This window comes from Atheta coriaria, unplaced genomic scaffold, assembly GCF_025399875.1.
Source record: "Atheta coriaria isolate IRGN ID8LTWV9N9 unplaced genomic scaffold, Caltech_Dcor_3.1 hic_scaffold_6_pilon, whole genome shotgun sequence".
NCBI lineage: Eukaryota > Metazoa > Arthropoda > Insecta > Coleoptera > Staphylinidae > Dalotia > Dalotia coriaria.
Window position 1 is genome coordinate 13,868,683 of NW_027045448.1, and position 10,755 is coordinate 13,879,437.

At 40.4% G+C, this 10,755-nt stretch overlaps 3 protein-coding genes across 3 annotated transcripts; 2 read left to right on the forward strand and 1 right to left on the reverse strand.

Annotated features, from left to right (window-relative positions):
- The first annotated feature begins 135 nt into the window (after nt 1-135).
- tsr (Cofilin/actin-depolymerizing factor homolog tsr) lies at nt 136-2,410 on the forward strand. The gene is made up of 3 exons (XM_065304511.1): nt 136-287; nt 1,541-1,863; nt 1,929-2,410. Exons 1-3 carry the CDS (start codon nt 285-287, stop codon nt 2,047-2,049), a joined length of 447 nt encoding a protein of 148 aa, XP_065160583.1. The 5' UTR covers nt 136-284; the 3' UTR covers nt 2,050-2,410.
- Nucleotides 2,411-3,227: 817 nt separating this feature from the next.
- Nucleotides 3,228-4,582, reverse strand: LOC135793511 (mitochondrial import receptor subunit TOM20 homolog). Its single transcript, XM_065304510.1, has 2 exons — nt 4,285-4,582; nt 3,228-4,169 (listed from the first exon to the last, which is right to left on the reverse strand). Exons 1-2 carry the CDS (start codon nt 4,415-4,417, stop codon nt 3,847-3,849), a joined length of 456 nt encoding a protein of 151 aa, XP_065160582.1. The 5' UTR covers nt 4,418-4,582; the 3' UTR covers nt 3,228-3,846.
- A 140-nt stretch (nt 4,583-4,722) lies between these two features.
- LOC135793509 (zinc finger protein ubi-d4 A-like) lies at nt 4,723-10,505 on the forward strand. The gene is given in 9 exon segments (XM_065304507.1): nt 4,723-4,864; nt 5,003-5,342; nt 5,486-5,978; nt 6,044-6,179; nt 7,227-7,465; nt 7,468-7,525; nt 7,843-8,220; nt 9,806-9,918; nt 9,999-10,505. Coding segments are annotated over 8 exon segments (1,602 nt in total). The 5' UTR covers nt 4,723-4,864; nt 5,003-5,286; the 3' UTR covers nt 10,128-10,505.
- The last annotated feature ends 250 nt before the right edge of the window (nt 10,506-10,755 follow it).

Sequence of the window (10,755 nt, forward strand, 5' to 3'; positions counted from 1 at the left end):
GCGGGATTCGCAGCGCGTTGGCCGTATATGGTCGTGATTCGAATCGACGGCGAGCGAGCAGTCATCAAAGCGTGAATTATTCGCTGTTTTAATTTGTCGTCGGCGATCGCGTAGGAACGGAGACGCGCGACGCGCATGCGCATTGTGACAGCCGGCAGATCAACGTCCGCCAGAACCTCCGACGAGCGGCGTACCAGCGACGTACAGTCCGCTAAGTCCGGTGCATCTGGTGCGTTTACAATCCGTTTTTCAGCTGCACGTTCTCGCCACCCGGTTAATTCAATATGGTAAGTCGATTAAACTAGTGTTTGTGCGTGCGTGTATGCCTTTTTGGTGCTGGTGGCGGCGGCGGCGTGTGCGTTGTGAACAAATTCGTGCTTCGCACACGCAGTGTGTGTCGGCCATATCGCCGCTATTTTTGCACGCTTTTTTACGAACGGGGCACGCAGGCAAATTGCGATGGGTGCGTGCGGTCGCTTCACAACCCATACCGTGAGCATGTATTTTCGCCGATCGCCGAATTTGGCCGGCCGGCCGAGTCGTGGATCTTAAAAATGTCGTCGCTTCTTGCAGCAGATGACTCATGACGCCTCGCCCATTCATTCATAAAATCCGCACGCCGCATGCATTTCCAGCAGCGGATAAGGGTGCGTGTATACGTGAGCCCTTGAGTAATTGGGCGGCGCTCCCGCAGAGGCCTTCTCGTTTCTCTTTTTTTTGTTGGTTAAATTTTGACAATCAGCCGAGTGTAAAAGGCGAGCGCGTACCGGTTCGATGCTTCATTAATTAAGCTTTAGTCGGGTTTACTGTTAATCCAGAAACAAATGCCACTCGAATTTCGAGAATATTCACTAAACAAAATGTATTTATGTATGCGTGCGCATCGTAAATAACTTTTGTTTCGCGTTTATCACCATATGATTAATTTTTCTCTGACTCATGAAAGTCATATCTTGCCTCGCACCTGATTTGATCAGTTTTGATTATCTTAGGTGTTTACGCGTTTAATGCGCCGGCGGCGATATCGTTCGATTGTCAAGGTTATGAACAAATGTGGTCTCGCCTCGCTCGTTGCCGAGAAAAAGCAAAACATGCACAATGCAAGCGCACGACACGCACATGGTGCAATAAAATTAAAATTACGCATCTTCGACATCTTCCACGACGCGCGCCGGTTATTTTCGGACGAATTATCAACCTCCACTCGTGTTACGACTAAATTTAACTTGCGAGAACACTTTCCAATTCAAATTTAGACTCGCACGTTTATATAGATACATGTTAACCAAGAAAAGAGCAAAAACTCAATTTTTATTAGGTTATGACTTTTAAAACGCACATATCTTTTTATACAAGCATAATACAAACATTTAAATTGTTTTATTTTATTTGTTTTTTTATTTTCTTTCGTTTAATATCAAATTTGATAAAATCCCGTGACGCATTCATAAGTTATAAGCAAAATTAATGTTTTAATGTAGGGAACTTGTGTGACAACATTCGGTGGCCATGTTTAAAATGACATTTCATTATTTTCCAGGCGTCAGGAGTGACGGTTTCAGACGTCTGCAAGACAACCTACGAAGAGATCAAAAAGGACAAGAAGCATCGTTATGTGATCTTCTTCATCAAGGACGAGCGACAGATCGACGTGGAGGTGATCGGTGCGCGCGATGAGGAATACGAGCAGTTCCTCACCAACCTGCAGGCGGGCGGTGCCGGCGAGTGCCGCTACGGCCTCTATGACTTTGAGTACATGCATCAGTGTCAGGGCACGTCCGAGTCCTCGAAGAAGCAGAAGCTCTTCCTCATGTCCTGGTGTCCCGACACCGCCAAAGTCAAGAAGAAGATGTTGTATTCCAGGTAATTACACATTTTTATTATGAATTGAGGTTAAGTAATAATATTTTGTGTGTTTTTGTTTATAGTTCGTTTGACGCGCTGAAAAAGTCGCTCGTCGGTGTACAGAAGTACATCCAGGCGACCGACCTGTCGGAGGCTAGCCAAGAGGCCGTCGAGGAGAAGCTGCGTGCCACCGATCGCCAATAGTTTCCTACCTTATCCTTCGATCGCTCGATTGAGAATAATAATAATAATAATGACTGTCACACTCACCCCATTTTCTGCAACTCGTTTTTCCGGCGTCGGACCACCCAACCAATCAGCCAACAGTTAAGAACCGCGTAACGCTAATCCAGTGACGAACGGACAACCACCTCCCCACCACCACCATTTTCTAAACGTAATGAACATATTGTCGATTTTTATATGATTATAATGGAATACGAAATTGCGAGCGAGCAAAGTTAAATAATAAAATGAAACACGTAAGCGAAGGTAAAGTCGAAAACGGGTGGCACTATTTATATAAGTATTTGATTATTTAATAAAGCTTCATTTTTAAACTGTAGTCAAGGTGCGTTATTTTTACGTTTTTCACGGCTGACGATTACCAATTGCGTTTTGTACGATACTAGATTGATAAGAGACTTGTTATGATTTCACAAACTGCTCATGAGAAAACGTTCTTTTCGATGGAAAATCAAATACGTGTTACAATTATTAGGCGGAACATATACACAAAGCAATAGCACAAAATAAATAAGATTTGTCATAACTTTCTGTGATGTTTTATTTGTATTTTCAACTGGAAAACTTGAAAGTTTGAGTTTTTGTTTCGTTTGAGACCAGTGCATGTATAGTTATATAGGCAACCAACATTACACATAAAAATATGCTTTGTCAGCACAATTTCATTTAAATCGCCGTTATACTTTTCCAAAACAGAAAAAAACAAAGATTTTGATATAAAAATGCATCTAAAATATGTAGGCATGTTTTATTACTATTTCAGGCTGGAAAACTTAAAATTTTGATTTTTGTTTCATTTGAGACCAGTGCATGTATAGCTATATAGGCAACCAACATTACACATAAAAATATGCACTGTCACAGCAGGATTTCAATTAAATCGCCGTTATACTTCTTCAAAAACAATAAAAATCAAAGTTTTTGATATAATGAACACACTAAGAGTTGTTTATGCAAGTATTTCTAGTTGAAAAGCTAAAAATTTCAATTTTTGTTTTATAATAAACCAGTAAATCAATATAGGCAACCAATAATACACCAAAAGTTATACACTGTCACTGCAGTATTAATTCAAAATGGCTGTTGTACTTTTCAAGAAAGCAAAAACTAAAGTTTTTGATATAAAAACACTGTGCTCATCCAACATTAGAATTTTATTGCCAACATCTATCATTCAACAATTTATTGTAAGTTTGCGCGTACGCAAATCGCCCTCAATCAATGTGTATCATGTTCAATATATCGTCTATTATAATTTTCCATCAAATTCAATCACGGTTTTCCCTGGGAAACGTAGATATGAATCTTAAGTCTTCATAACAAGTGGAATAAAAATATACCGAGAGAGTTGTGCATGCAGGCCATCCATTTTACATATACAGAGTTCTATCTCACACGATTCAATGAATATATAACATAATCAGCGCGGCGCTGTTTGGTTTCATTGTTTATTCAAAACTTTACATCAAGTATTCAATAGTCTGCCCAGCGAGAGAAAAAGAAAAACATTGCCGAGCCGGTGTTCTCCTACTTAAACGTAACACATGAGATTTTCCAAAGTGGTGCTTCATTTGGAATAGAAATTTTGTAGTTGCGCAGATTGTTTTTTTTTGTTTGAATTAAACGGTGTTTGCTTGTTTGTTAAGAGAATTGGAGATGCGAGCGTTACTTAAAACGTTGTTCATTTTTAAATCCTGGACATACATACATCTAACTGTTTCGCGACTAGCAGCAACAAAAGGCAATGACATGCGCTTATTCAATGTCGTCCTCTTGCATCTTCCGTTCGTGCGCGACAATGCGCGGCGCGATGTTCGGCAGTCGGTTGATAAGCAGATGGAACACTTGCGGTTGCAGCGTTTGCTGTAGTACCTGCAGTAACTCATTCGGCTGTCCACAGACGGCGACAGCGTTCGCTAGATGCTCGACGCCGTTTTCCAAATCGCCAGCGCCGAGTAATTCCTCACCCAGTTGAACTTCCTGGAGGAAAAAGCGTTGCACCGCTTCGTGGTCCTTCATATTTGGGAAGCTTGTAATGTGGCGTTTGCCACTACCAGCAGCCTTCTTTGCTCTCCTCTCTAAAATACATTTTTCCTTAGTCATTTGCATTTCAAGGTCAAGTTATGCCAGCAAAGGGCATAGGGTGGATGATATTATAACACTCATTGTGTAATACGGGAAGAATACACTTACTCTCTCGCAGTTTTCGTTTGAATTCGGGATCTTTATGCCGTTTGTGATCGAAGTAGATGCAGTAGCCGAGGAAGAGCGTGCCGCATACGCCTGCGGCGATGCCGAACGCCGTGCGTGGCGTTAAACTAGTCATTGCGGATGATTCGATGATGATTACCTGAGCCAGCTAGAAACCGCGACCGCGACTCACCCGGATGAGTATCGCTCGTTTCGCTCGCGTGCGGAACGGATAAGCTTAACGGCACTCACAACCTACGACCGTCCATCACGTTTTCGTGCAGTGGGCCGCTGCAATGTGCGCAGGATCGTGCAGGAGTGACAGCGGGGGCGGAGTTTCGGTGGAATGGAAGTAAGATTTGATGAGATTACACTTTAGCAAATTTTGTCTTTGTGATGTTAGGGATTTGAGAAAGTGTCAAATGGATTTCGTGATGAGCGCGTTTGTTTTATTTTTTGATTGTATACGGCAGCCACGCAACGGTTTGCACGAACGTTTGATTCGAAGGGAATGGAACGGAAGTCAAACGAAACTTACTTCCATTACGCTGACAAATGTCAAAAATTGTTGGTTTTAGAAATAGTAAGTAAAACAAAACACAATATTCTAGTAAAATATACACTAACATATTAAATTTAATAACAATTTTTAAATATTTATAAGTTTATTTAGTAAATTATTAGATTTTAAATTTATTTAAGTTTATTATTTTGATTTTAGTTTCTAGCGGTGGTTTTAGGAACTATTGTGATGGGCTTCATGTTTGGCGCATGCGCATGGAATACTTCAACAGAGACGCCGAAGCCGAAGACGCCAGACGCTGCGCGTTTGTGTAATCAGAAAAAATGTCGTAAATCTTCAATAATAAGTCAAATTATAATAAAAACATATCGGCGGCAGATAACTGTGTAGTGATTTATGTTTATTATGTGATAACAACGACGCAGTATTAAGTGACAAACAAACTATTGAAGTAAATCGATCGAGCCGCCCAACCAGACAAAATGGCTGCCTGCATTATTGATAATATCAATCCTGTTAACGTCGAAAAAATTGAAAGGTATGAATATAATCTTATTTATTTTTATCTAAAATTTTCTCGTGATTTGATTATTAATTATATAGCTTTTAATCGGTTTATTTAACTAAATATTAGTATTTTTATAGTTTTTATTTATTTGTTTTGTTTTTTGTTATTTACAGTTTTCTAAATGACTCATCATATAAAGAAGCGCTCGAATCTTCGGCGAGTTTCAACACTCGCCTATCGATCGAACGCCGAATGCGTCTGCCCTTCCTTGATAGCCAAACCGGCGTCGCCCAGAACCACTCGCAACTATTCATGTCAAAACGACAGCGAATGCCTGGGATGGTGCCGGGTCAAATCTACTCATATCCGCGTCCAAGATGGCGTAAAAAACGCCGCCAGTATCTCCTCAACACCCGCCCATTCGGTAGATTCGAAGCCATGGATGACTCCGACCTGCACTCCATCTCACAAATGGAAAACCCCGGCATCATGCAAGACAATGACAGCAAAGATAGTCAAATGTTGAAAGATGAAGTAGCGGCCAAAGAGTGGTACTACGACGAAGCGGAACTCCTCGAAATGGATCCGTATGACGACCAAGATCAAGATAGTGATCTAGACTATGAAGAAAGTCGCAAGGCGAAAAAACGACGAGGAACAGGAAGAGTAAGTTTATTTTTTCATTAAAAAATATAAAAATAAACATAAAATAATAAAATAAAATTATCTAGGGTCGAGGTAGTGGTAGCGTTGACTCCCCTGGCACACCAGGAAGAAAGAAGGGCGGCGGCCGAGGCCGGAAACGCGCCTCCATGCACAATTACGAACCCACACCGGGCGATCCCGACAAACCGTTTTCGTGTGAACGTAAGTATTCACGCTACTAACCTAGAAACTATTCTTTTGTTTGTTACAACTTTATTTTGGCTAACATAAATCAAACTGATTTAATAAAACGAAACGCTAGAAGGTAACTGATATTTAGAATATCATTTATTGTACAAAAACTGTGCCTGAGCATGAAATAAACAATACGAGGCTCTGATGTGCTAATATTATTAGAATAAACAAATGTGTACAGAAATCACAATTTATTGCAACAATTAAATGCTTCAAATTGATTTTTGTGGATTTATTTGCATTGTGTAAAAGAATATGCATTAAAAATGTTTGCAACCCAACATACACGTGCAAATAACACCACAAAATGGCTGATTTTTTGCATTGTCATTGATAAAATAGTTTAGATATCACAGAATAAAATTATTTCTTTAATTCTTAGAAGTAATTTCATGTGATCATCTAAGATTTTAATTTGTTGGTGGTGATTTGGGGGTTTTACAGGTTGTTTTTATGTTTTTCGTTTGTTTTTATCTCATTCAGAGGGGTTTCTATACAATATTAGCACATTTCATTGTAAATTAATCCGTAGTCGAAACTAGTCACACTCATGGATAATTAATTATGATTAAACTAGTAACAATAGTGTTCCTATATACGCTTGATGCTTAGTGCTTTTTCTTCTTATTATTTAGGCAGGGACTCGAACCGAAAGCGGTTTTTTTGATTATTTTCAATTTTTTATTAAAGTTTTAATAAATTTAATGTAAAATTTCGGTTCGGGTTCGTAATACTGGCGCTTTGGTTCACGATTCACGAGATTCTCACGCATCACTCAAGCAACAATCGAACGAAGAGGAATTTCTCCCGGTGCGATCGGTTCCAGTCCCTAAAATTGAAAGAAAAACTAAAATTTTAGCTAAGCGTTCGAGCGTGTTGTTAACACTTCATTCAAATCATTTGAATTGTATGTTAAAGGAAAGCAAAAACCCAATTGGAAAAGCAAAATCTCTTTATCTTAGCGTGTTTGTTGTTGAGTGGTAGGCAATCAAATTTGTGAACAACCAATTTCAGTGTGTGGGGCGCGATACAAGACGCGACCGGGCCTGACGTACCACTACGGACACTCGCACAAAGAAGGCGCTAGCGATGAGAATTCGCGCGAGGCGACGACGCCGGTGAGCGGCGTGCAGCCGCCGCCGCCGGCGCCGAACGGGCCCGCATCGCCCGGTGGCGGGGCGGCGGTGCGCAGGCGTCGCCCTCGTCGAACCCAGGCGCCGGCAGCGACGGAGAGGCCTCCCTGTCGGCGGCATCGTCATCAGGAAATAACGTCTACCAAGATAGTTACGTGTCTTTCTTGAACCATCCAGCCGGTACTGCCATATTTCTTTTTATTTTATATATTTTTACCCAAATTTTGTTTCTTTCTAGTGATTTTCTATGTTTGTTCAATTAACCAATTTTCTGTTCTAATCTTTTGCGTGTGATTTATGTGTGTGTGATGCATGGGAATGTATAGTTTGATCCCCGATTTTTCTTTCAGCATTTCGAAGCATCTCTGCGGTTTTTTCTTCATTATTATTCAATGGCGACAGATTGTACAGACATATTTATTTAAAGCTTTATATCTCCATTAAAACACATTATATTTAGATGTATCACATTATCAATTGAATGTTTGTTTGTTTAGGCACTCCTGGCAAGCGTGGTAGACCAGCATCAGCGGCGACTGTTGCCGCCGCCGCCGCTGCAGCAGCCGCAGGCGCAGCAGCAGCGCCCTCCCAGCAAGCACCACCAACACTACCACCGAATCTTCCGGTTGCCACACCACCACAATCCGACGATCCACAAATGCCGGTGCTGGTTCCGGAGAAAATCGACGCGCCGCCTTCCACCAGCTCCATAGGTCCACCACCTTTACCGCAACCATCACAAATTCTACCATTCGGTGAGAAACCCAAAGCGGCGCCAAGTCCCTACTGCGATTTCTGTCTCGGCGACGCCGCCGAGAACAAGAAAACCGCCGAGCCGGAAGAGCTGGTCTCCTGCTCGGACTGCGGACGTTCAGGTAAGGGAGCAGCGCCGCGCAAAGCGGACGAGAAGCCCAAGAAGGGGCGCAAAAAGAAAGCTTAGTATTGAATTTCCACCCCGCGCGTTTAGTAATTACGAAAAAGTTCCTTCATTATATTGAGACAAAATTGCATAGTCATGAATGGGCAAGACGAAAGTTCTAATAGGCAGTAATTTTACCGACAGCACATCATTAAGGCGTTTCGAATTTCGGGGGATATTAGTGCATAATATATATTTGGTTATTATCTTACAGAGATATTTTCGATTTAGTGACAGTTTCGAATGATTGGGAATCTTTTAACATTTAGTGTCGATGGTCGATGCAACCAGCAAAAAGTATGTGTAGTGTGTCTTGTATAATCTATATATTTGTTACAATTAAGCGAAACAAGCGAAAACAAAAAAACACAACAAATGCGAGTAGGTTTTGTACGAATATCAAATCACAACACGATGCAGGGCGTGGTGCAAAAAAAGAAAAAAGTGTGTGAAGTGAGAGAAACTGCCAAAAATTAGCTAATTTTGTTTAGGAAATTTTATCACACTGACACTTGTATTTGGTCATCTTGCAATTGTTTCAAACACCAAAATTTCAGCGAGCAAAAAGCAAAAACAGTGCAAGTGAAAATAGTTTTTATACAAAAAAAAGAAACAAAATTGGAAATTGTCTTCCAAAAGGCTTGGACAAAACTTTCTGCAGAGTGAATTTGAATTTGAATTTGAATAGGAAAATTTGCGAAATCACACGGATAATATAAATATGTATGCTTCTTATATTTGTTTAGGTGGGTTGTGTTGTTGGAAATTCTCGAATAGGTTGCGTTTTTTGGTTGCATTTACGTACGAATTTCGCTTTTATTTCCTAATGTAATTAATCAATCGCATTTTACAGTGGCATTTATTACCTTTAGTTGGTTAGTTAGTTGGCTAACACAGAAATATTATTCTTGTCAAAAACGAATCGAGGTTGCAAATCTCGCGCGCCGCCGCCACCAAAACACACAAATACAATTATTGGGGATCATATATGTGTGTTATGTGGATGTGCGGAGTCTTAGCTAGAGCGAATTGTTAATTAATTTTATGATTATTATGATTTTGAGAAGAGTTTCGATTTACAAACATGTTGTGAGAACAGTTATTTTCCAAGCATTACCTTTACACTATTTATTAACTGATGAATGATGTAAACACGTCAACCTTTTTAGTGCAATATTAATAAAAAGCAAAGCGAGATGCGAGATGTGATGAGCTTTTTTTTATTGTCCAAAGTGCTGAAGATGTCGAAAGGTGCACTTCACAAATTATGTACATTTTTCTGATCGATGTGTAAGAAAAGAAAAATTATTCTTCAATTCAATATATTTCGGCTGGTCGCGTGTTTCATATTGTTTGTGATTAATTGATTTTTGATTTGTTTCTGGTGAAACGTGAAGATGAAAATGATAAGAAAAATTACGTAACTTGGAAAGTCACTGTTCTTCGGCACTTGTAACTTGAAATTCCTCCCCCCGGCCCATTTCATCCTCTTGGTTTTAACGTGCGTGCGTTTTGCGTGTCTTGCTTGTCCTCTCTCATAGGTCATCCCAGCTGCCTGCAGTTCACGGCCAACATGAACATTTCCGTCAAGAAGTATCGATGGCAGTGCATCGAGTGCAAATGCTGCTCGGTTTGCGGCACGTCTGACAATGACGTAAGTTTTTCCACAAGTCGATTTTGATTGCCTTGCTGTAGGTTGAAACAAATGTAATCAAATCTGATTGTTTATTGCAGGATCAGCTATTGTTCTGCGACGATTGCGATCGTGGTTATCACATGTACTGCCTGTCGCCGCCGCTGAACGCGCCGCCCGAAGGCTCCTGGTCGTGTAAACTGTGCATCGAAGAATTCCATAAACAATGAACGCACATCGGCCATAACGTATGCTCTTGTGGCACATGACGATGTCAAACAATCTCATTGCTGAAGCCGCCGGTTTCATCATTAATCTAGGTCTAGAAAGTGTAAGGAATAAAAAAAAACACGTAACACTGCAAGTCACCTCCAACTTGCAGATTATGAATAATATGAAAATATAGCATGCGTACGATTAAATTTTGACGAGAAAACATTTGATTCTTACTTAAACGCAATTATTAAGGCCTAAATTACTTCATCGAACTGATTTATTGAACAAACACACACACACACATATGAAAACTAACGAAATGATTACACACACACACGATTGTTTTCCAAGTTTATATTTTGTGCTTATAAAAATGAAACGATTGATTATAAGGTTGTGGACGTATTTAATCCAGTTGCCAGCAGCGAGAATCGATATCAGCGCGCACAATGGAACATTAATCCTAATCCAATTCCAATCGTTACGTAAACATGCTCACACGTTTTGCATTCCGTGATTAATGACAGCGCGAACTGTAATCAGACGCGGTATTGTTTGCTACGCGATAAGCAATAACTTTAATTAAGTAAACCAACACCAGGAACAATTAAGACGCGTGTTTGTGCTCGATGTTTGATTATT

Excerpts from the sequence above, each read along its gene's own strand:
- tsr (XM_065304511.1), top strand. Across the intron at positions 1,864-1,928 it reads AAGAAGATGTTGTATTCCAG|TTCGTTTGACGCGCTGAAAA; the intron begins GTAATTACACAT and ends TTTTGTTTATAG.
- LOC135793511 (XM_065304510.1), bottom strand. The coding sequence starts at position 4,417 with ATGACTAGTTTAACGCCACGCACGGCGTTCGGCATCGCCGCAGGCGTA. Across the intron at positions 4,170-4,284 it reads CAAACGAAAACTGCGAGAGA|AGAGGAGAGCAAAGAAGGCT; the intron begins GTAAGTGTATTC and ends AATGTATTTTAG.